At 32.5% G+C, this 27426-nt stretch overlaps 1 protein-coding gene across 11 annotated transcripts in view; it reads right to left on the reverse strand.

Moving 5' to 3' along the window:
- Positions 1-27426, reverse strand: part of MAPK10 (mitogen-activated protein kinase 10) — a 297586-nt gene that overhangs the window by 50691 nt on the left and 219469 nt on the right. For 9 of the 11 annotated variants that reach the window (XM_039250559.1, XM_039250557.1, XM_039250566.1 and 6 more), the window contains 2 exons: positions 25408-25479; positions 3613-3795 (listed from right to left, as the gene is read on the reverse strand). In XM_039250559.1, coding sequence (XP_039106490.1) covers positions 3613-3795; positions 25408-25479 — 255 coding nt within the window. Of the gene's footprint in view, positions 1-3612; positions 3796-15330; positions 15403-25407; positions 25480-27426 lie in introns of all 11 variants that reach the window. The other 2 variants (XM_039250563.1, XM_039250564.1) reach the window with 2 other exon arrangements.

Raw genomic sequence — 27426 nt, forward strand, 5'->3', positions numbered from 1 at the left:
ACGCGGGGCTCGAACCCACGAACCGTGAGATCATGACGTAAGCGAAAGTCGGACGCTTAACCGACTAAGCCACCCAGGTGCCCCTTGAACGAAGTTTTTTAAAAAGAAGCAGATAAAGTGGATGTAGATGCTCATTTTAAAAGTTTTTCTGAGATGGAAAAAAGTATAAAACAGTATCTGGAGGGAGGCAAGGAGGTCAGGGGTAAGTTTTTTGAGGATGGGAGAAGTGATTGATGAGGGTTCTTGTTGGCAGAAGCTCCAAGAATTAGAGGAGGGGACAGACTTTTTTTTTAATTAAAAAAATTTTTTAATGCTTGTTTATTTTTGAAAGAGAGAGTGACAGACAGACAGAGTATGAGTGGGGGAGGGACAGAGAGAGAGGGAGACACAGAATATGAAGCAGGCTCCAGGCTCTGAGCTATCAGCACACAACACGATATGGGGCTCAAACTCAAGAACCAGGAGATCAGGACCTGAATTGAAGTTGGTCACTTAATCGACTGAGTCACCCAGGTGCCCTGAGGAAGGGACAGATTTGAGAGAAAGATCCAGTAGTCTCAGTAGCCAAATTGATGTAGGCGATCTAGTTCAGTTTATAAAATACTAAATGTTGGGGTACCTGGGTGGCTTAGTCAGTTAAGCATCAGACTCTTGATTTCAGCTGAGGTCATGATCTCATGGTTCATGAGGTTGAGCCACACATTGGGCTCTGCTCCAACAGAACAGAGCCTGCTTAGGATTTTCTTTCTCTCCCTCTCTCTCTGCCTCTTGTCTGCTCCCATGTGCAGACCTCTCTCATTCCTGCTCTCTTGCTCTCTCAATAAATAAATAAACAAACATTCTTCAAGAAAAAAAACAACAACAACTGGGGTGCCTGGGTGGCTCAGTCAGTTAAGCTTCTGACTTTGGCTCAGGTCATGATCTCATGATTCATGGGTTTGAGCCTCACATCAGGGTCTGTGATGACAGCTCAGAGCCTGGAACGTGCTTCGGATTCTGTATCTCCCTTTCTCTCTGACCCTTCCCTGCTCATGATCTCTCTCTCTCTCTCTCTCTCTCTCTCAGAAATAAATAAAACATTAAAAATATTTTTTTAAAAAGAAAAAAACTAAATATCTATTCTATTGGAGGTACAGTGGGGGGTGCCAGAGATGCAAAAATAAATAAGTAAATAAAGTGATAATCAGTAAATTATTTAATACCAATGCTAAAAGACAGTTTTCAATCTCTAAAAACATATACAATTTTACAGAAAATACAGTTTCAAGCTGATTTGAAATTTTTACAATGAAAATATTCTTTTTGTTCCATGGCTCCCCTAATTGCCCAACAGGGTTACATTTATTTATTTTATTGATTCTAAGGTCCCTTTGATTTGTAACTGATTTTATATTCAGATGCACACATCCACTTTCCACAGATTCTCCCATCAAACTTGCCCATGTTTCTGCTTTTGGAAAGGGTGAAGGTTGGAATGGACTTCTCATAACAGGGGCATGAACTACAGTAATACCAACGTGTCACACTAAGAAACACTGATCTATACTATTTGTAGGGGACAAAATGAGGAGGAAGCAAAGGTTTCAATTCCTCATTTTTCATTCTTTACTGGCAAGTAAATGTCTCATGCTTTTTTTAACAACAGTAGAATATATAAATTCTTCCCCCATATTATTTTTATAATTCTTTATAATTTACCAATTTATATGAAAATTATCAATAAATAATTATAAATATATAAACTAGTGTATCTTTGGAAAAAATAATATAATCATAGAGATTGAATTAAAAAATCAAACATAAACGCAAAGAAGTTGGAATTATATTACAAAGCATGGCATTTTATTTAGTAGTTTTTCTACAAGTGCTGTCATTATCTCAAATAATTTGATCAGGGTTTTTATGATCTCCACATTGTTACACTACAAGTGTCTTCATATAAAGGGATTACTTTTGTCTGACACGTCAGTTAGCACCATAAAGACATAAATTCTTCAAATCTCTATTTGGAGTATTAGCTCTTCTTCAGTCTGTATATAGGCAGTGCTGATCTTAAAAGCAGTAGATTTAACAAGAATTTAGTGCTTTGTCATTCAGAGACTGTAGAGTCAACTGAAGGAAGAAACCCAACTGTGCAATAAAACTGTCACAAACACAGGAGCAATGCTACACACTTAAAACCCAGGAGATGAAAGTCTAGGGATACTGAGAGTCTGAAAATAGTAGCATTAGATTTTAGTTTCTCTGTCCCATTCAGGTCTGTATTAGCTCTAAACTATGTCTTTAAGTTAAGTCTATAGTTAATTACCCACTGAACACTTGGGGTAAAATTTCAAAAGCATGCATCCTTTTTCTTTTTTGATAAATGCAGTTACATTTTAAATAATAATTATATCATTTTTTACGTCTGAAAATTAACTATTTACTGTGAGCCAGGCATTATGCTAAGGGCTTGACAAAATATTTAGTCAGTTAATCCTCTCAGTGATCCTAAGATAGACACTTTCTACATTGATTTTTTATAAGAGGTATAGATAGATTAGGTAACTTGTCCAGGTTCACAGAGATATTCAGAGACATTTGAGCTCTGGCAGGAAAAAAATAAAATTTGTTTCAAAAATTATGTTCTCTAAAATGTTCTAAATTAAAACAAGAAGTAGAATATTACTTATAAGCTATTTTACACATTAGCAAATTTATCCTTTATCTCTAATCCTATGACTAAGGCATCATTATCCAATTTTGTGGGTGAAGAAACTGAGATTTGTTATTGAAGTTCATAATTGCAGACATGACAGTAGAAAGAAGTACTTATTAATGAAAGTATTTCTATTGAATATAAAATGTGTAGATAAAATCTCATTTGTCACTCTAAACTGAAAAAAATGGTGGTCAAATATTCCATAAAATAGAAATAAAAACAAACACAAAACACCCGCATCTCCAAGATTTTATAACTAAAAACTGGTGTTGAAAATATTCTCTAGGTAATAAAAAGAATTAGAACAATGATTTCAATGTATATCACACTGGTCTTTTAGAGTTATAGTGAAAAAGAATTTTAAGATTCTAAATAAGCCTCATGACATAATTAACCCATACCACTGTCACAACCTTTATGACTATCTTTTCCTCTGAATATCCACACAATTCTAAAATTCTTGGCCACACACCCTTAGTAATAAAAGAAAATTTTTTTTAAGATTTTTAAAAAGATCTTAAAAAGATCTTTTAAAAATACTCCTTAACTTTATGGGTTACCTAGGTGGCTCAGTTGGTTAAGCAACAGAGTCTTGATTTCTGCTTAGGTCCTGATCTCACCATTCATGAGTCAAGTCCTATGTCAGTCTCTGTGTTGACAGTGCAGAACCTGCTTGATACTCTCTCTCTCTCTTTCCCTCTCCCCCCACCCCCCGTCCTCCACCCACTCATTCTCTCTCACACATATGCATGCTCGCTCGCTCTCTCTCTCTCTCTGAAAATAAATAACAAGCTTAAATAAATAAATAAATACTCCTTAATTTGGGGTAGTTAAAGAGAGGTGTCTCTATTGTTTGCTTGTTTAGACCATCACCAACACGATGGTTCTGAAGTTGTCCCTGATGGACATACCTTTGAGTTTATTGTGCTCGGAGTCCGCTGGGAATAGGGAATCTGGAAAGAGCTTGGGAAAGGTGAGTCCTGCATACTTCGGCCGATTCTCCACATAGTTTCTTACTGTGGGTTGCAATTTCTTCATGAATTCTGGACATGGTGTTCCTAGTTGCTCAATTACCTTGTTCCATTGGTCAATATCTGAGAATTGAATAGTTAAGGACAAAAAGAAGCAGACCTACTACTAGGTCTTGCCTTTCACTAGTTGGGAGACTAACTACTGCTTCTCAAAATCCTGAGCAATCATCAGTGTAACTGGAGCTTTAATAACCAAAAAAGGACAAAAATCTCAAATCAGAATTGTCAGACAATGAACTCTCTTGGAATCTTAAATTCACTTGTGGCATATATGCACGTTTAAGGAACTAGCATTCCTTAACAAATAGCATATCATGAAATAGTCCTTGAGTTGTAAAGATGAAAAGGTACTTAAATAACAGACGAATTTCTCATATTGAGATAAACTTCTATATAACCATGTGATTTAAATGAGAAAAAATTGTGACAAAAATAATATTTTTAACATGAAATTACCTCAATAATTTATTTTATAAAAATGAGAAATACATAAATACTTTATAAGATGCATTTACATTGTTTTAAATTCCTATTAGGACATTTTTCTTCTTTTCTCTAGAAAATAGGAAATTTCAGCAGCTGTTAATGTTACTAATGCATTTAATATGGGATCAGTATAATTTTTTATCATAGAAGAATTCGTTATTCTTCACCAGAATTAAAAAAATATTACTTATAAGGTAGTCGCAGTTTCATACCTATTTTTGTTACTTCTGATAGTTGTGCCCTGTATTCCTGAATATTGCTTTCAATGAGGTATGAGGATAAATGCAGGATGTTCAACTTAACAAATTTCCATCCAAGTATAAGCATTTCAAAAGTACATTAAGCCTGGGCAATTTTATAGGAAATATTACCTCTCTATGAAAATTAATACTTCCAAAATTAAGGATCTTTGACAGACATACTCACTGATTGAGATTTGCTTTTTCATCTATCACTAATATTTGATGCATCAGAGCCCTAAGAATGATAAATACCACCCATGAAAACTCTGAAGAACCAACTGGAAGAAGCCGATTTCAAACAGGTATTCTTGCCATGTATCAATGAATGATAGAGGCCTTAGAAATTATTCTCAAATACAGTAACACAAGAAGTGCTCTCTCCAATATTGTTTATTTTTCTACAACCCTATCTTTTAGTGTTAATTCTTTTCTGCTAATGTAATTTGTGACAATTCAGAGATCTAACTATAGTATTACCCTATTGAGATTTATAAAAACTTAACTCCTAGCTATTCAGTAGACTTAGACTAAAAAAGATCAGCAGTCCTGACAGAAAACAAAATTAGCTATATTCAACAAAAACAAACATATACTGCAAAGTAGATAAAATATTAAACAAAGATAACATCAAGCTAATTTGCTAATTGCCTTCTATCGCTCATATAATCTTAATGAATAAAATTTAAACTATTACATATATTCTCAATTATTGAACTAAAAATCATGACTGTGTAATATTAAAAAAATGAAATATGGTTGGGAAAAACTGAAGAATATTCCTTTACAAAACAGTAGGAAAAATTAAACAAGAACATGTTTCAATAAAAGTTCATCTAAGTTACTATGTGCATGAGAATATAGTAGTAAGTCAGACTCATTAGAAATAAAGAAACTAAAAGATTACAAGTTAGAGTGAAAAGTTACTCTTAGACAAAAAGTTATGTTAGTACTATGGACATAGATAAGCTATAACTACTTAGACATATTTAAATAGAAAACACCAATAATTAAAGTTAAATAAATCTGCATGCTTACACTGTAAATTATGAAAAGAAGTCTACTCTTTAATACAGTTAGGTGATCATGGCTCTACCAAGCCATCATTAAATCATTGGCCACACTTCCTTATAGTTCTGAAGACTTGATGTCAAATAAATAAAAGGGCAAAGAAGCTGTCAGATTTTCCAAAAATGAATCATTTAACAAAGGTGGCAAAATACTCTCAACACATTATTATATTGTAGTTACATTTAGCTAGAGTAAAAAATAATTTCTTGTAAAGTGGCATTCCCAAGACAATTCCATGGTATTTTTACAATAAAGTTTAAGGATAGTCAAATAGTCTAGAAGCTATTAAATAAAAACTGTCAAAATGTTACTTTTTGCAAATCATAATTAAAGTCTACAGAAGCATTCAGTATGCTTCCTACCTTAGATTACTTTTTAGATGAAACACTACTATGGTCCTGGATGTAATGGTTTACAAAAAGAAGGGAAACAAGAATCTATATTATTGACAATGTAGTGGCTAACCTGCTAACTTCAAGTGTGTGATATAGTCCTCTTTAAAAGTGCCTTTATTTTAACCAATCCATTTCAAGTTCTTTCTTCTTATAAACACTATTATATTTAAGTAGTAAATGCTTGCTTTCCCGATGTTCACAGGATCACAAGGTGAACAACTCTGTCCAACTACTCTTACGTAACCACCTGATTTTTCTTTATAATCATAATTAGCCAATATAAGCCAAGATTGGAAGTCATATCTCCTGGCCCCAAGTCCAGTGCTTGTTCCAAGAATTCCAGTCAGTAAAAGAGCATGTTTGGAACTGATGTGGTAGCAATTACTTTAATTTGACAATAAAATTGATAGTATGCTTGTCACAGGCTCTAAAAAATATCTCTGAAAAGGAACCCCTAGTCTATCAGGTCTACATATTCACACATAAAATAATTAATTTTATTAATATTTTAAATAGAAAATAAGATGATATATTTTAAAATAATTTTTAAATTATCAGATTTCCACAATGACCATATTTCTAAAAATACATCAAATATTAACTAAATTTGTATGATTATGTGTTAAAATATAAATATTTTTCTAAAGAATGGCCAAAACTATTTTTATGAAAGGATTTATTTATTTTACAACACTCATAAGTCATCACTTTTATACTATCTGAGTAAGGATCTGAATATTTATAGATTCCAACCTGTGAAGTTATAAAAAAAGTAATAAATATAGATTTTATTTTAATCTACTATTTTAGAAATTATCACACTTAACATTATTACCAAAGGCATTTAATACAAATGAAAAAATGTCATCTAATAGAAACCAGTTGACAATTTCCTTATCTAATTGTAAATTCACTATGTAAAAAATAGTCATGCTACCAAAAGTTTGATTTTACAGTGTATGATAACAAGGTAATATGCAAATAGTGACTATGACTAATGTCTTCAAATAATAATACTATAAGGGATGAATAAAACAAAGTATGGATTATAAAAATAAGTATCTGAAATCCTAAAATTGAAAATTATTCCAGTACATTTTATCAACTAGCTAATAACTTACATTTCATGTCTCTTTTTACATTAACTTCCTTGGTTTGGGAACCTTCTAAAACATATCACAAACTGCCTTGAACTTAATGTGCAAAAAATGCCTTATTCTTCTCTGGGTATTTTGGATTATAATTATGAACATAATTATTCTATGCACATTTAAGCTTTCAGAAGCTACTCAGTGGAATCATGAAGAGTTGTTTAATGACTTTGTTTCTACTATGCCCTTTAAACAGCTGTATCTTCTTTTTATGCTTTTTCCTATCTTTGGTTATTTTCTGGTATTATGAATATGGTTTCCATAGTTGACACCTCCATGAATTCAGACTTGCTTTCTACTCTGCCTCACAGTCAATATTTTATGCAAAATTTTTTTTCTAGTATCTATTTGAAACTTAAAGGATATCAGTGTTTGTCTATAAATTCCTAACTATATTTTTAAAAATAATTTTACCCAAGAGAACAGTCTGTTTAGAAAAGTTCCAGGAGAGGCTATTCTGTCTTGCAAGCCAATCAGCTTGCAAGCCTTGGCTCTGTGTTTACAATAATTGTGTGGCTTTATATTACCCCTGTAGGAATGAATACTGCAATCAATCAGTAATGCCTGCAATGAATGTGCAATAAGGAAGTGGAGGCATACATGCCATTTGTTGGTGTCATGATATAAAAGTATGGCTCCCAAATTTGAATATTCATAATATAGGGAACTTACAAAAACATAGATCCCTTCCCTCTCCATGTTCATCTACAAGATTCTGAGTCCATAGGTCTAGCATGCTATTAAAAAATATCAATTGTAACTGCAATCCAGATGGCCCATGGACTATATTTTAAGAAATACTAATACAGAATATACTAAAAGTCTCTTGTAAATTACTAAGTCCAGATTTGAAGATATAGTATTAACATATTTCACTTTAATGCACAAATTAGAATAAAATCAATTTCACCAAAAAAGGAATCCAGACCTATTTGCTGTGGAAAACTTATGGGTTAATCACCTAGAAATGCTTCAGTGAAAGAAAAATCCTGATATTTATCCCTCTTCCTCATGTCACTGTCTTGAAAAGATGATGGGAAATTACAGTAAGTAGCACACACAGTCTCCCAGCAGAGAGAGAGGGGTTCTGCCCATCATCATCATCTAAGAAAGGTTGAAAATTATATGTTGCTATCACCCATGTGGTGCTACTCATAAAAAGTACAAAAGCTATTCAATATAAGATTCAAAATATTGACAGTTTAATTCAATAATTACTTTATTTCTCTATGATAAAATTTGCTCTCAAAAGAACTCTTACTTCTGAGGAGAATTTTAAAGATGAGATAGAAGTATACATACACATATGATGTAGTACTGAATCCACATTTTCATGGTTATGTCATGAGCTGTTTTATTACTTTAAAATTCTTTTTTATTCTTTTTTTTATTTGAAAATGTTCTTTTTCTCTCAAAAGTCCCCCTGAAACTCTGGTGACATGAAATATGAATAAGTGACTTAATGCACAATAGTAACTAACATTTGTTTTCATTATAAATGGGCACAGGAAGAAGAAATATTATGAGCCAAAACACATTAAAAACCTCAAAGCTAACCATTTGAGTAAAGGCTATTTGTTCCCTGGCAGCAGGCCACAAATGGAATACCATGGGAAATGGAACATCCAAAGGCCGATATCCAAAGCATGATGTATATGGATTTCAGTATAATTCATTTTGTCTTATAAGTGTATTTACTACTGTAATCTGTATTTCCTTACAAAGCGAAAAATGGAGAGACATTTTACATACAAGAAAACCCAAAATATATTAATATATTGTCACAACAATAGAATACTTATTAAGCTCTTGAAAGTTTATATTTGGGGTCCCTCATGTGCACAAACCCCTTATAAGACATGGTACCTAATTTGATATTCATAATATAAATAAATTATTGTTGATTTCAAAACATCTTCCTCAAGCTATGATATTCTGGCCTCATAAAGACTGGATCTGACACTACCTACAGTTTAAAACTGGGAAGAGGTCTTGGAGATAATTTAATTTGACTTCTGTATTTCATAGCTCAAAAAAAAAAAGAACTTTTTGAGACATAACAGAGCATGAGTAGGGGAGAGGCAGAGAGTGAGGGAGACACAGGATCTAAAGCAGGCTCCAGGCCCTGAGCTGTCAGCACAGAGCCTGACACAGGGCTTGAACTCATGAACTGTGAGGTCATGATCTGAGTGAGCCGAATCCGGATGCTTAACTGACTGAGTCACTCAGGTGTCCAGGGAAATATAATACTTTAAACAAAGAAGGTAATAAAAATAACTCCTAACACTAATGGAAATATAAAATTCTATTTAAGGAGAGTTTGGGGAAACTATAGTCTGTTATTTGAGATCCTTTGATTAAATCCATTTCTGAGTATAACACTACATATACAAAAGGGAGATTAAGAAGGGACAATCAGGTTTATATGAGATCAAGGAAATAATGCATTTGAGGCACATTTGACAAAATATTTTATGTTTAAACTTAAAAAACAAAAGGAGACAACTTCTGCCCCGTCATAGTACTTTGACTCTCTTATTCCTTAGTATCCCTTCAATATACTGCCTTTTATCATAAATCTCATGATGACAAGGATTTCAGTCAGTTTGTTTACTGATATATCCCTGGAAACAAAAAGTGCCCAGCACATATTCAACAACATATGTTGAATAAATGAATGTCTACTGTAAGTTCAACCAGAGTTTTATAATGGAGATAATATAAGGAATAGGAGACTGAAAATATTCAAAAAATGAAAACTGAGAAATTCCAGGAAGTGAAGATAGGTTGGAATTTAGGAAGCAATTAATCCCAAGGGAGAGAAAAGCAAAGCAAGAAAGGCAAAGCAAAGGCCAGGCAAGGCAAAGGCAAAGGCAAGGGCAAGGCAAGGCAAGGCAAGGCAAAGGAAAGGAAAAGAAGGAAAGGAAAGGAAAGGAAAGGAAAGGAAAGGAAAGGAAAGGAAAGGAAAGGAAAGGAAAGGAAAGGAAAGGAAAGGAAAGGAAGGAGAGGAGAGGAGAGGAGAGGAGAGGAGAGGAGAGGAGAGGAGAGGAAAGGAAAGGAATTCACAACTAGTTACATGACAGAGAAACAGCAAATAACCAAAGATAAAGGAAAAATCCTAAACAAAGGAGGGAGAAAGGCATATGTCTAAATATGAGTATTAGATTGACAGCTAATTATTCACCAGCAATATTGGAAACAAAAAGCTGGGAGAATAGTAGCTTTAAAATACCTTAAGAAAACAACTTAGTAATCTAAAATTCTATATCCAACAAAACTATCTTTGAAATAAGGGAACCTCAATTTAAAAAAAGAAGTCTCATCATCAGAAACTTTTACTAAAGAACTTTCAAAGGGTATTCTTTAGGAGTGAGAAATGATCTCAAAATATATCACATTAATAAGAGAAAGGATAAAAACCATATGATCATATCAACAGGCACAGAAAAGCATTGGACAAAGTATAATATCCATGCATGACAAAAACCCTAAACAAAATAGGTTTAGAGGGAACATACCTTAACATAATAAAGGCCATATATGAAAGACTCACAGCTAATATATCCTCAATGGGGAAAAACTGAGAGCTTTTCCCCTAAGGTCAGGAATAAGACAAGAATGTCCACTCTCATCAACTTTATTCAACATAGTACTAGAAGTCCTAGCCACAGCAATCAGACAACAAAAAGAAATAAAAGGCATCCAGATTAGTAAAGAAATACAACTTTCACTATTTGCAGAAGACAGGACACTATAAATAGAAAAGCTGAAAGACTCCACCAACAAAGCTACTAGAACTGACAAATGAATTCAGTCGTAAAGTCACAGGATACAAAATCAATGTACAGAAATCTGTTGTATTTCTATACACTAACAATGAGCAGCAGAAAGAGAAATTAAGAAAACAATCCCATTTACAATTGCACCAAAAATAATAAACCACCGAGGAACAAACCTAACTAAAGAGGTGAAATATTTATACTCTGAAAACTATAAAATGCTAATGAAAGAAAATGAAGACAATTCAAAGAAATAAAAAGACATTTCATGTTCATGGATTGGAAGAACAAATATTATTATAATGTATATACTACCTAAAGCAATCTACAGATTTAATGTAATTCCTATCAAATTACCAACAGCATTTTTCACATAACTGGAACAAATAATTTAAAATCTGTATGGAACCACAAAATATCCCAAATAGCGAAAGCAATCTTGAAAAAAAAAAAATGAAACTGAGAGTATCACAATTCCAGACTTCAAGTTATACTACAAAGCTGTAGTAATCAGAGCAGTATGGTACCAGAACAAAAATATACACATAGATCAATGGACATAATAAAAAAAAGAAAAGAAAAACAGAAATAGGGCACCTGGGTGGCTCAGTTGATTGAGCATCTGACTTTTGATTTTAGCTCAGGTCATGATCACAGTGTGTGAATTTGAGCCCTGCATTGGGCTCTGCGCTGACAGCAGAGTTGGCTTGGGATTCTCTCTCCCTTTTCTCTCTCTCTCTCTCTAACCCTTCCCTACTCTCCTGCTCTCCTGCTCTTGCTCTCTTTCTCTCTCTCTCTCAAAACTAAATAAATAAACATAAAAAATAAAATCCAGATATTTGCAAATGACACATCTGATGAAAGGTTTGTATCCAAAATACATAATATGTACCCAAAATACATAAATACATAAAGAACTGATATAACTCAACACTCAAAAACAAATAATCCAACTTAAAAATGAGCAATGTAATATTATTCAGCTATTAAAAAGGATGAAATCTTGCCATTTGCAATGATATGGATAGAACTATAGAGTATAATGCTAAGCAAAATAAGTCAGAAAAAGTCAAATATGATTTAATTCATATATGGAATTTAAGAAAACAAATGAGCAAGCCATATGTTGCTTAGGGGTGACTTTGCCTGTGGTAAAATATATAAGGAGAGTCAAGAAGATTGTTAAATCATGTATTTAGGACTGTGATGACCTCTGGGGAGAATGGAGGACATGTCAGGGGAGAAGCACACAAAGAGATTCAAAGTTCTATTTTTCAATCTGAATGGTAGTATATATGTGTTCATTTTATTAATCTTATTCAAAAGCTATGTATTTAATATTAATTCACTCATATAAAATATCTTGTAATTTTTAAAGTAAATATTTCTGTTGTGATGAAATTCTTAAAATTTCCCATAAGTATCTCAGTAGCTGAATTCTGATTCTTCTATAGAGTTAAAAACATTTAATTCAAATAAAATTCAATTAATATATACTTTAAAATGCATTTACTAATAAAGTGGCATACAAATATATAAAATTTTAAGAACTGCTTTTTTAAAAAAATATTTTTATTTATTTATAGGAGAGAGAGAGAGAGACAGCGTGAGCAGGGGAGGGTCAGAGAGAGGGGGAGTCACAGACTCTGAAATAGGCTCCAGGCTCCGAGCTGGCAGTCAGCACAGAGCCCGACGCGGGGCTCGAACCCACGAACTGCGAGATCATGACCTAAGCGAAAGTCGGACGCTTAACCGACTAAGCCACCCAGGCGCCCCAAGAACTGCTTTTAAGGGTGCCTGGGTGGCTCAGTTGGGGAAGTGCCCTACTTTGATTCAGGTCATGACCTCACTGTTAGTGAGTTTTAAGCCCCACATGGGGCTCTGTGCTGTCAGTACAGAGCCTGCTTCAGATACTCTGTCCCCCTCTCTGTGCCCCTCCCCCCCCTTGCACGTGAGCACACTTGACACACTCTCTCTCTCTCAAAAATTAACATTAAAAAAAGAACTGCTTTTAGCTATCTAAATTTCTCAACCCTAAAAATAATATGTTGAACTTTTTTAGACATAAAAGATAAAGGGTATAAGACCTTATTAATATCTTAAGTTTTGCTGTTGAATTGGTTTACATAAGAAGAAGATATGCATGCCTCATATCACAAGGATTTTTAGCATTTATTTTGAGGACGCGTTCATATAACTGAGGATATATTGATTAAAGTAACATGACTTCTAATGATTGATTGTATGGATGTATAATATACGTATTGTATACCTCTAACTCCATTTTAAAGGTTCTATTTAACTAATAAACTTAGATATAATTTTATTGCTTCTTGAGTTAACTCATTTCTAATAATAGAGAATTAAAAAAATTATACATCTTGCATTTTAAGAGTTTAACTTTATGATATTCAGTCCATAATTTGGTTGCTTGAAAAAGACTGATTTAAACTTTAACCAACATGTTTGAAATCATTAAAAGACCACATCTTACACTCAGAGGAGCCACTTTAGAAAATAATTCGCATTTTTCCTTCAAGAATTTATCCTTATAAGAAAGAATCCAGAAATAACTCAATATAAAAATGCCAAGCTCAGGCATTGAAAGGGCATCTCATATGAGACTTTAACATTAGTAGCAGCCTAAAGCTTTACTTATAAGAGATTTTAATACCCAAGTTGAAATGATATCCAAGCAACTTCTCCCAAGAAATGGATTCTAAGAAAGGTTAATCTGTACTTAATAACTCAGTTGTGGAAATCTGATTTGATCTTTTAAACATAAAATGTAAGGAAAGTAATTGAAATCAATCATTTTAATTTAGAGGTGGTAAATATTTGTTTCAGTCATTGATTATTCTACCACAATGAACTTCTGAGAAAGCAGAGTACAAAGTCAACAGATTGAGTCTATTTTAATCAAATGCCTAAAATTAGCCAAAACTTAAGAACTGTTTCATGTTCATGTCCAAAGACCAAAGTAAAGTTTAAAATTCCTTGGAATTAAAAAAATCCTGTTTTTTTTTAGAAATTTGAAGAAATTTAGTTTTTATCAGCAATTACATAAACAAGAATGTGGCAAATTTATAGATGTTATCTAATAAAATGTATATGTAAAAGACAAAACTGCAATATAGAAGAAAAACTTTAAAAATAAATGTGTTATATTTAAGACTAAAAAAAGAATAAAAGTAAAATCAGTTTAGCTTTATTTTTTACTAAATAAAACATTTTAGATTAGTTCTTTCATCCAAAAAAATTAATTGAGTGCCCTACTCAGTCATTTCCCAAACTGGTCTTTTAATACATACAGAGAATATATATATATATATATATATATATATATATATGAAACTACATATATCCATATAAGTAATATATTAATCCCCAAAGCAAATAGCTAATCATAATATCGTTAGGATATACTGCATTAGTAACTAAGTTTCCTTTAATTATACATTAAAACCCCATTATTATAGATTTGATATGATTTTTGAATCATGGCCATGTAAGCGGAGGTTTTATCCTCAGTATGATGTAGACATAATATCTTCGTAAGTGACTTGAGTGTAAGAGAATATTTAACTTTTAAGGAAACAGATGATTATATACCCATATGCTAATAACACATTGTCTACATCTATTTAATGCTGCAGAGTATCTGGTATCTTTACTGGCTAACTAACCTAAGAGAAGATTTCTTATTCAAGGGATAGAAATTTGTTTCTTCAGATATTTTAAACAGTCATTATTAATTAATGAGGTTTTAATTTTTGCACTTGTTAATAATATAGACAAAATAAGAACATACATTGGATCTATTATTCCTAGAAATGAAGTAAATGACAAAGAATTTTAACAGGTTAATCAATCTTAAAATGAAACTCAGATGCATGCATGAATATGTGTTAAAATAAGCCTATCATATTTGAGGGTGAAAATAATTCTAACTGACTAAAGATGTCCATGTCAAAGCTCAGAGCCTGGACCCTGCTTTGGATTCTCTCTCTCTCTCTCTCTGCCCCTCCCTCACTGCTTTGTCTCTGTCTCTCAAAAATAAGTGAACATTAAAAAAAATCATGTCAAGTGAATATTTCTCAAGAGAATAAATCTCCAGTCTTAAAACTGAAATATTTTGTCATTTATTATCTAGCTATGAATATAACTTCATTTTAAAACATCTGTAACAAAAAAAACAAGAGAAGAGCATATCACCATTATGCTTCATAGGATTGAATTTTAAGGCAGACCTTTTGAAAGCATGCTGAATATTTCATATCTGATACTGTATTATCCACATAATATCTAGCTAGGAGGCAAGGTTATTTTACCATGATGCTAGTTGGTAATATTTGACATGGGAGTCTCTTAGAACCAAAGGCAGTGAATATATACCATCAGCAGTGTTGTGTTTGAGACCAAAGGGAATTGGTTAAGAATGATACCCATAGAGACCACTGGCTGCTAAGAAGGATACGATCAGTGCCAGGAAAGAGCACTGCACCTTTTATCATTTCTCCCATGATGCACCCTACTGACCACATGTCAACTGAAAACAAAAATGAAATGAAGATAAACAAGAAGATAGGAATAGAACAGCAAATAAATGAAAACACTTGATTCCTCGAGCCATAGAGCAATGATCTGGCCTTTCCCTGACTGGGTAAGAGGTCAGTCTTAAGATCATTAGTGTTTTAAAACAGTGAAGTGAGAAGAACACAAGACTGTCAGGGCCTTCTCTGCTATGCAACTGAACTAACACACCTCTACTTAATGTAAGATAATATTACTTTGCAATTATAATTCAATGATTAATTTAGTTTCTGATCTAAAAGGTCTAATTTGCATTCATCTCCTAGAATCCTACTTATTTGTATTGTAAATTATTCTACATTGTGTTAACATGGAAACATGCAAATTGGTTTCTTTTTTATTCTTTCCTATACCATATTTCAAAGAAAAAAAAAGCTGAGCTGCCAGCAACCTCAAAAGAAAGGGTTTCTTTTACAAAACACATTTACTCTTATGTATAAATATGAATAAATTTCCGGAAGCAAAATGCCAGTTCAAGAATGAATATTTGGAAATATGCTGGCTCAGTTTCATTGACTCCCATCAAAGGAGCATGTTTCTAAACAGGAGGCCTTGTCTTATTCTAATCAACATGGTTGCTTTATAATGGTAAGAAATACTGGCTTTCAGAACAGGATGGTTCTGCATGAAATGAACAACATGATTTAAATGCTGACGCTTCTGAGACTATGAATCCAAAGAAACCTGGAATTCAAGGTGAAATTATGATGGTTTCTCTGCTATTGCCAGTTATCATCCAGAACTTAAAACCAGTAAGCCGGGGCAGAGGGTACACAGGGAGGGGCAAAATGGGAAAAGGCGAAGCAAGAAAGTAAAATCTCTCTCTTTAACCATACTTGGTTACTCACGTGTTCCTACTGAAAAGTCAGAAAGAGAGATAAGATAGGTCCTTCTTAAGGGGGAAAGTAACCTAGAGGAATAAGGGATGTTGAGGGGGAGCAAATAGAGAAGGACATTAAAATAGAAGTACACTCTAATTTTGCTCCACTTACTCTTCAAATTACATTTTGTAATTTGGCAGTGACCTAAAAGAATTCCTCATGAGATTCTTTCCGATGTGAAAATCTCACTCAGGTTAAACTCAAAGTTTCCATTGTCTGACTTAACACCTAAAGGGAGTGATCACTGCAAAGAAATGGTTACAGATTTGAAGGTGATAAGCATACCAAGAGAAGCAAATTTGTTTTGCTTCCATTTTAGGAAAGCAAGTGACATGCAAAAATATCAGGGAAAGATAGAGCAAACAGTTGTGCATCCCTATATTATTAATGCATTTGTAATTATGGATAATTATCTGTCTCACAACAGGTTGGTATTGTGAGAATCTTTGATTAAAGAAAAAACGAAAAAGATGTCTGAAAATGAATTTGTTTTGGAATTGCAAGTATTCTTATCATACTATCCAAAGTGACCAGTCTAAGTTGCTATTTACAGTATATCTATTTTTATAGATATTGTGGAAGGCACAGACAAAAAATAGAGAGCTAAAAAACTCAATACGCAGGATTTCCTCTTGCCTGTTTCCATTCAAACATTTGGAAAAGGTGGCTTTTGCCACTAACAGATCTGGGAGTCTCTATCGAGAGTCAGAAAACATTTATTTTTATTTTTTATTTAATGCAAAAAAATCTCTTCTATATTATCTCATTTTTTCTTCTGCAGAACCAATTCCATTGCTCTTTTAACTCTATAACCTTGGTCAAGTTACTTCATGTCTCTAAATATAAATTTCATCCTCTAAAATGTGGATGGTAAGCAGTATTTATCATGAGAAATTTTTAAAAGATTTGAAAGGATTATTCCTGGTAAAGATCCTTCTACGTTGACTGGTACATGGTAAGTATGAATATATATTAGAATTAGATATATTCTGGAAAGGTTTATTTATTTAATATTTAATATTATATTTAGATATAATAAAGAAATCTTTCCAAGGTACACCCACCATTCACTGGGTGATCCTTTCACTCTTAAAACCACTTAGAAAGGCATTCCACATATTCAATCACAGCTGACTCTATGGAACTTCTTTCCATTACTGAAATAGCAATTACCCTGCTTCCTCATCTAAATAACCATCTTAAATTTTGTTAATATAGCCTATGATCCCTGACCATGGCTCTCCTAAAACTAGCAATTTTTGTCTTTCAGACTAAAATCCCTTGATTTTTTACCCCCTCATATATGCCTTTAAACAACAGTAGTAACAGTAACAACATGTGATTGAAATAGAATCTTAATCCTCATGTTACTTCAGTTCCAAGTGGTTCTAGACAGTTGTTGGTTTAATAACTGGTATTAATAACTGGTATATCTCCCAGTTCTCCTTTGTGTGACTTTGCCATATACAGATATTTCAAAGTAAGAGGAGACCATCTTTGGAAATTTATCTTTATGTCAGAATCCAAAGTACAGTTAATAGACCATAAAGCTTTTCATAAAATTAACACAGAGATACAAACTCTAGATCTGAACTCATGATTAATACAATGAATTCTATTTTCTCTATTTTAAAGTATCTTTTCTTAGTAAGAATACCCTAGAAAATTTCCAATTTCCAATTCCCATTTAGCTTACTCGCTATTCATTATTCTTACAGATTATCCATGCTTATGCCACCTAAGTGCTAAGCCTTGTATCTAAAAATGATTATTATGAATTATAAAAGTGTAATATATGCACATGGATTTATATGGATTTTTATACACTGAAGATATGATTATTTCTCAAGATAAAGTCCTTGCATCAGATTTGTGAATTATTCATCACAACTAAAACAGGAAATAGGTAGTAAAAGAATTTGATACTAAATCTTGTTGGAAAAGGGTGGTGGGGGTTGGTGGTAAGCTTTCCCTCAACTAATACACATAACTGCTTATCTCTAGGAGACTATATTATTTTATGAGATTTTCAAGATATTCCAGTGAATACTGATTGTACATAGACCTGAGAAGAAATTAGCAAATTCAATTACTGTAGGAAACTGGATTTTGATGTTCTCTGAGACAGCCTATATTTGGGTCTCCATAAGAGTTTTATACACTAATGCTGCCCAGTTAGAATTCTGGGTGCTTTTATGATTCTGATTTATTACATTTCCTCTCCTGTCATCTGTATTCCATACGCAGAAAGCAGATTCATTTGCAATTGTGACATTCAGAAACTGAGTCACTGTCCCTAGAAGGGATGTTAAGTAAGTTTTGGTTCTACTAAATTATGGTGATTAATTTTCTAAGTGAGAAAATCTCAAGTGTCATCGTATCATTTGTCAAGCATTAGATTATGCTAAATTATCTTTCTTTTCTCTTATAGCCAAAAGATAAAAATGATATAACATAAGCCCTGGCAGCTTAAATCTAAACAAAGAAAGCATTCTATTGCTATTTTCACATTCTATCCAATGGCTTGGGTTGTAATCTACAATGAAATATTTTTTGGACTATGTGAATTTCTATCCAGCAACCTGATAAAGGTCTTCCATCTAAAAATTATGTGGCTCTGGTAACACAATTGTGAGACCACATTGCTTTTCTCCCTAACCTATTTCTTCACTTAGCATAGGATTCAGACAATGTGCTTTGATAAATTTTCTTATAAAGCATACCTCAAAATATAATAGCAAGAAGATTTAATATAATTTTCTAATATCACAGCACCATTTCTTCAAAAAGTTTGTTACAAAAGCTATAAATTTAAATATTTAACAAGAGCACATTGTTTTAAGCTTCAGTGAAAAGATGAAATTATAAAAACTAAAGAAACATACATATTTAGCACATGTGAATCTAAATAAGAAAAATAAAATTTATAGAATGCTAAATATTCTATTACCAGGAAATCAAAGGTAGATTTTCTCTTTGAGTCTACCCATTCAACTTGCTTTTCTTGCTTTATAACTTCTATGTCATAATTAATTTTTAACTTTTTAATTTTTAATTTTATTTAAAACATTTTATATTCCTGGTTTGCATATTTTACAAAACAAAAAATACATTGAAACATCATAAAGGAGAAGACTTTCAGCTTTATATTAAACCATAAATAAAACTATAGGCTAAAAGATTTATAGGATATTTCACCATAAAAAGATTTAAATAATTTTTTACTGTACCAAAATATTCTAAATGTTATCTTTCAAAGTCCATCTTATTCTACAGTGTATACAAATAAGTAATTTAAAGATATCTTAATTTTGAAAAAAATGTCTTCTTCTTTAAATTTTTCGTGTTCTAATCAACAAACAGTAAATGCAGGCTCCAAATGTCTCACATGGTCATAAATATAAGTATCCTCATTTCAATCTGTATGTCAAGTTATAAAAGTATTTGTAGTAAGTGGCAAACTTTATTTTTCTTTCTTTTCATTGTTCTCAAAATTTCACAGATAATTTTGGTTTCTCATCATTTGAGAGAAATATTTTATTCTAGGTGGTCTTTTAGTTATTTTCATTTTTAATAGTTTATCTAATTCAATTTGAAGGTTATTTGTGCTGGAGTGTCCCCAAACTAATTAATTTTATAACATAAAAATTGTGTTTCTTGGGGTGCCTTGGGTGGTACAGTTAAGTTTCTGACTTCAACTCAGGTCATGATCTCATGGCTTATGAGTTCAGGTCCCCCATCAGGCTCTGTGCTGACAGTGTGGGGCCCACTCATGACCTCCATCCCCCTCTCTTTCTGCCCCTCCTCCACTCATGCTCTCTCTCAAAAATAAATGAAAACATTTTTTTAAAAACTGTATTTCTTATCTTTGAAGGTATTTAGAAGTATGTGTATGTTTAAAATCTAATGTTTTTATCACCACAACAATCCTGTAAGACAGGGAAAGGAAGTATTTTACAAAGTAAATGAAAGTTTAGGGGATGTCACATGACCAAAGTGACCAGAACAGGAAGCCAGTTCTTGAAGCCCTATTCCAATATGTGCTCGACATTTATTTGACTGCAGAAGGTTAGAAAGAGTGTCCCACACACGGCTCATGGACTCTTTCCCAAGGGCCAACTGGGCCCAAGGCAAATTGAATGGAATTTCACAGTAATGACTAAGGACTGTGTTTTATTATTTGTGTTTTTCTTCCCCTTCCATATTTCACAGAACTCTATGTACAGAACCCTGTTTACAGAACTGTAGAGGGATGGGGGGAAATAACATGCTTTAAAACCTTCGTGTATGCATTTCCAGGAGACAGGAACTTCTGGGGGTCCCAGAAGTCCCAGTCCCAGCTCCCTTTGGAGCTTTGTGAATGCCGGCACTCAGTAGCCCCTCTCCAAGACATCAAGGAGTCAAGGTCCAGCTCCTCAATTTTTTGCCTTCTGTTCCACTCTGAAAGTCCATCCTCGCTTGATGACGCCTTGCAATATATCTCTCTGAACTCCTTTCATGACCTTCATGCCTTATCCTGCCCTCTAGTATAGTCTGGTCAAGACTCCACTTCCTGGGGGAGGGATTTTCTCCTTGTAACTATGTCCTCCTTCCATCCTTACAGACCACCTCAAGCTCCAGCTCCGACTCTAGTGATTCCTATCTTACTCAGATTTTCTCGAAGTAATAATAATAATAATAATAATAAAATAGTAGTATAATAATAATAAAAGAGTAGTAACACTGATGGTGAAAATATATTCTATCAAACAAGTATGTACAGAGAAATAAAGGTGAAGCATCTTATTTTTTTTTTTAATGTTCATGATTATCTGCCACTTGCTTATGGGTATGAAAGAATGACTGAAGTTTTACATTGCAACTTTATTTAAATCATAAGCCATATATTGTTTGAGATAATACTGTATCACCTAATATTAGTTAAAAGATTATACTAATGTATTAGTTGCAAAAGTTTATTAGAAAGTAAGCATGGTTATTTCAAAGAGGTAAGAAAGATTAAGAATCTCTATCTGCATTAGAGGAGTATAATCCACAACCTCTAATTTTTATTCACTTTACTTTGATTATTCCTAATTTTCATGTTCACACTTAGAAAAGATACGACATTCAGTAAGTTTGAGGATGTTTTCTTTATTTATCCAAATACATTTGTGGTAAATCATTTATCTGTTCCTTAATAACTTGGCTCCTTGGCAAGTCTATATGTACATCCTCTTCATTCTAATTGAAATTTCTCATGTCTTCAGAGTGAAAAGAAAAAAGGATCTATTTTAGCAGTCAGATCTAGCCACATTTAGAGATAATTTGAGGTCTAGCAATTTCAAATGAATATAATGTGCCTATCTTTAATATCACACAGGTCCAGGGAACTCAGGCCAAGAACTCTAGATGAAGGACTTCACAGGCCTTGCTCAAAGAAAGTGTTGCCTTTAAAGTAGAATGGAAAAAAAAGGGTAAAAAGAATATATCTAAGAGAAGTAGGCTTAAGGAAATAATTTCAGTATATGAAAATTCTACTGGTATTATGAGACTTCAGTAATCAAAAATATCACATGCCCTGGTTGGGCTTTGGGGTGGGTGAGGGAGTCAGTGACTAAATATCCCTTTAAAAAAACCTTTAGAAAAATCAACCTTACTATCTGTTATTGTTAAAAGAAACAAAATTTGAATGAAATTTAAAGTCATTGATAATATCCTTTATGATTGTTGGACTCTTAAATAATGGACCTCAAATATTTACTGCTGACTCAAAATTTATCATGGGCCTAAGAACTTTTAGTAATACTATATATTATGTCAATAAATATGCTATGAAACAGGTCTTAATCTTAACACTGTAATAAAAATTAAGTTTATAATAATACTTGTTTATATAATTAAACTATTCATACAATAAAAACAAATGTTTTATAAATGGTCCTTTGGATATTAAAAAATTAGCAAATTCATTAATGGAAAAGTGAATATGTATGTATGTATTTAATGTATTTATTTTGCCAATACTTAAATAATTAAGAAATTACCCTGTGATATCATTTGGATCATATCAATAGGCAAGAAACCCACACAGTGCTTCTTAAATTGCAAATACAGTTTTAATTTAGGCAAATAGCTAAAACTTCAGTCATCAATAATAATTTCATAAGATTTCCCAATTTGTCAAGATGTTTTAGTATTGTTGCCGTGAGTTCAGATAAAGAAAAGGAACATAAAAAGTTCTGTGGAGAGAGGGGAATAATATCAATTATGATTATAGAGTACTACATATAATTTTTCAGCCTCAAAGGAATTTATTTATTTATTTTTTTCAGAGGAATTTATTAAAAATTACTCTGAATAATTATAAGGGAAAGTCAAAGAACTTATGATTGCTTTGTTTTTAAGTCTGAAAAAAGTTAGAAGCAGTCAACTAGCCTATACTAAACTTTGATATTACTTCTAGTAAATGCTGGAATCCTTTCAATATGCTAAAATATTGGTATGAATCTTCTCTCCACAAATACTACATCAACCCTCAAACGTGTATGTAATCATCATGGTTAGTGAAGTTAATTCAGTACTCTGATCTCTCTATTGTTGGTGGGAAACTCTAATCGTAAAATTATAATAACTTCATGTAAAGATTAATGAAACAATTCCACTCAAAAATGCAAAGTACATGCAATCCACTGTTTAATAGGGATACCAAGGTTTAGTTTAATTTTTAAATGTCATCATGACTTCAGACATTAAATTTTAATTTGAGGTAAAATGAACTAAGGACTTAAATACAAATGGAACCATTTACAGAAAGATGGCAGTTCTTCTAACATGTTTTATCTGGAAATTATTTACTCCTGTTTAAGTAAAATTTAATTTGGCAAGATGTTTTCCACTCTAAATGTCCTTATGTAACTTTTCCATTGACTTTTAGGTGTATATGCAGGCTCATTATCACATAGGGAAAGTGGGCTATCAAAGACCATTATTTTGTGTGATCATCACTGAGACAAAGGAATACAGAATGCAAATCCTTATCATAATCTAAACTTTTATGTTGGAGTTTATTCAATTTCTAGGCTCACTTTTATCAGGGATATATATTTTATGTATAGATTTTAGCACAATTTACTGTCAGTTCCAAATACTTTCCCAAAACAAACTATAATAAAGGGAAAAAAAGATCTCCAAGAAAATAATTATTGGAAGAATACAGAATTATCCATATGGTGCTATTATCTTTATTGTTTCTTCTTCTGAAGGATATTTTGGGTTAGAAAATATTTTGACTTTTTCTGATTGTATTGGCCTTTAAATGTAATACTGGTAAAAGAGGAGAAAAGCAATTGTGATGAATGCCTGAATGCTGTATTAGACCTGAGAGAACCATGCTACACGGAAATCAAGTGACCTATAACAACATCATGTGGAAATGAGATATTTTGTGACTTTTTATCTTCCACTAACTAGTGCATTATAAAGATGTAGCTATGCAACTTCAAACACTTTGAGTATTGTGAAGTTCCTCTTTTTTTATCTGAAATATACTCCAAAGATGAAAGAACATACACGATACATGATCCTACTTTTATATGAAATCAGTACATTTAAATATGAGTGTGAATTATAATATTGTTCACATCAACTACATTGGATATATAATTTATCCTCAAAGTATAAAGTTTAAAATAAAATGAAAGTAAAATGAATTATCATTTTAATAATCAATGTAAAAATTATTGAGATATTTTACATGCTTTCTTTTTATATCTTCAGAATCTAGTATGCATTTTGTGTATAAAATACATTTTAATTCAGACTAGTCATAAGTAAAGCACTGAATAGCCACATGTGGCTAGTGACTACCTATTGGACAGAATAGTCCTAGAAGATGTCATTACTCTTGACTTACTATTGGAATTTAGAGAATATCTTACTAATATCCAGCAAAATAAATAAATGCCTATATAAATGAGTGCTCATGGTGGTATTAACTTTGCACTGAGCCAACTAAATAACAATCATAATCTTACATAGTAAAAGAGCTCCTTAATAGAACTTTCTTATTAACCAAATATAATATTTAATAGTTATGGACTACATGTTTATTGCCAATTTCTAGAACAATTTCATACATAATAAATACACGGAACTCAATCTTGCATTATCACTGTTAGAGCTGACAATTGTTGTATTTAGATTTGCACTATTGTGTGTTAGCAGGATATTTCTTTATGAATAAAAATATATTCTCTATTAATATGCAAACTGTGTTACCTATACATTACAAACACTAAATGTGACTCTGTTAGAGAGTAAATCTTTGGTCATTTTAGAAATATACTAGCTCTTTTAATAATTCTAAATCCTAGACATCTCTCCACAAAATTTCTGATTGAATCTAGCACAGGACTCAATGGTAGAACTTGAATAAACACTGCTTTTTAAAATTCTAAATTTCATTGGAAAAATGATTATCTGTGTCTCAGTCATATCTCAAAGTCAAGTAAGAGAAGCCTATTTTAAACCCAGCTAATCTCTGGCAATCTGAATAGTAATTATGGCTCTTAAACGTGGAAGTTCATATTTTAAGGGGGATATGCTGTATTGACCTATTTAAGATTGGATATAGTGTCAAGAGTAATTCAATTCAATGAAACTATAGACAGAAGCTTTGGATATCAGCAAGGAAATAAGTTATTATGACCAAACGTTGTAGAAGCATAAAATAATTTTAAAAAAATAATGGAAAATACTTGCAAATAGTGACTTCTTTTGCTAGTTACAAAGACATTTTAATAATTTGGGATTTGGTGACCTCTATTATTTATGAAAAATGGCATTGATATTTTGAGTTACAAACAAGAAAATAATTTAAAGGAAAAAAAAGCCCATTGAAAATTTAATTAAAACAAATCATTGCAGTAGGTAGTCTTCAGTACTGGTCAGATTATAGAAATCATCACTTTTTTTTAAATCACAATTACACCACTTACCCAACTTTTTGCTTCTATCTTTACTCTCCTGGTAAAATCATTATGTGTTTAAAGGGAGAGAGAACAAAACAGGTAAAGCTGCAGCAAAAGGTACAAGGATACAGTCCCTTCCTGGAAAGAGGATTTTGTGGCGAACCATTTCTCCCATAATGCATCCCACAGACCATATATCCACTAGAACAGGAGAGAGGGAAGTGAAGAAAAGGGAGGAAAGTAAAGTTAACTAAGATCATTGATATCTGAAGGAGGAGGAAAAAGAACAGTTTCATTAGAAGGTACAATTTTTGTCTCCCCCAAAAAGTTGCCCCCAAATTAAAACCAGCACTGTAATATTACATTAACAATGGTTAGCAGGAGAACTCAGATTAATTTTTAAAAACTACTTTATGGGAACTTTAGATGGCCTCGGTAGTGCCATAAAGGGGTAACATGGAAAAACAGCAGCTAAACCAAAAAAGTGACTCCATGGTAGGTGGCGGTGAAAAGCCGCCAAGGGGTTTTTTATTATTTGCTGGATGTAGAGAAAATAATCTTCGGCAACCTGAAGGGGTGGCTGCTTCCATTTTCTACTACGCTCAGTTACATGGAATAAGGCAACCACAGACTGCTTTTTTGTTCCCTTTGTTTTTGCTTGTTTGTTTGGTTGGTTGGTTGGTTGGTTCAAAATAAGGTACATGCAAGCACATCCAAGAAACTAGGAAACGGCTGGAGCCCTGGTTTGCAGGCAGAAATATTGGAATCCTTGGTATTTAGGACTTAATTATTCCTTCAGAGGCTATCCTTGTAATAAACATCAGTTTTCATTTCTTTTTGAGGTGTTTCAAAAATAAAGACATGATCAATTATCACATGCATAAAGGAGTCATCTGGAAGTAAAGTGAAAAAAAAGTATTAAAGGTGTTTAAAAATTGTCTTACTTATTTGTTTGTTTTATTTATTTCTCAGTTGTCATAGTTGTTAGCAAAACATGCTTCACCTTCTCTTACCAAGCTTTACCCTCTTCCAACTTGCTTTTTAGTAAGGATCAAGGGAACGTGGGGGCAAAAACATTAGGCTGAAATGCTCCTTGAGGAAGGAATGCAGGGTTAGGTGCACAGAATAGCAGGGCATGCCTGATGTAGGAGCAAGCGGGTTTTTCTGCATGATAACCTTCTTCTCATATGCAAGAGGGCAGCACAAGGGTGCTAGCTACACCTTCACAGATCTAGAAAAATGAAAAATCTAAGGAAGTAACTTGCAACCTTTTCTAGTGAGGGAAGATTAAGGGATGAAATTACATGCCATTTGTGCAGCAAACATCTGGAACACCATCTATAGACAAATTCAGACCCCACCCCAGACTTCTGTAGACCCTTGATTTCTTGAATTTTTTAATTGTCTCCCCTTTGATGTTTTACAAGTAACCTGTGAAAAATGTATGCAAATATCTTCTTTTCTGAAGAAGTTAGATGTGGTTAGACTATTCCTTGGGAAGAGGACTACATTTGTCTCTTCCAAGTCAAAAAGTAACAGAATTCTGCTGTTCCTCACCAAAGTGAACCTGAACTTCCTAAAAGCTGACTTTCCCATTTCTTCTGCACAAATGAACAAAAGTATTGGCTCTCTTCTAATGTGGAAGCACACAAAGAAATTTGTTTAAGCTGGTGACCAGGGAATTTTCATAAAGGTACCCTGTAGCACCTGCACATAAAAATACATAGATAATTATTTTTTATAAAACTTATAAAAATAGACTGCTAGGAACCAAATAGAATAAAACATAAAATAAGCATGAATTGTCCATTTAGTGTATATATACAATCTTAATTTAAAACAATTTTAATTCTTAAATATATTGGATATATTTTTAATATGCTACATTACTTGTTAGAGATATTCTTTTCAAAATAATATATTGCAATGCATTCTAATAGGTATCTTATAAATCCTTTAATAAAATCAAATTCCAATACATTTCAAAGCTTCTACTTTTTCTTTTGAAGTGTTGATGAATGCTAGATTTTTTTAAATGAAGGCAGTGACGTAAAATTTAATATTTCTCTCTCTGTGATTTGGATTTGTAAATATTTACTAGGTAATTGGCTATTCTAAATATTACTTACAGAGCAGTTAAAGCACTAA

This window comes from Hyaena hyaena, unplaced genomic scaffold (assembly GCF_003009895.1).
Source record: "Hyaena hyaena isolate Hyena2069 unplaced genomic scaffold, ASM300989v1 scaffold_373, whole genome shotgun sequence".
Taxonomy (NCBI): Eukaryota; Metazoa; Chordata; class Mammalia; order Carnivora; family Hyaenidae; genus Hyaena; species Hyaena hyaena.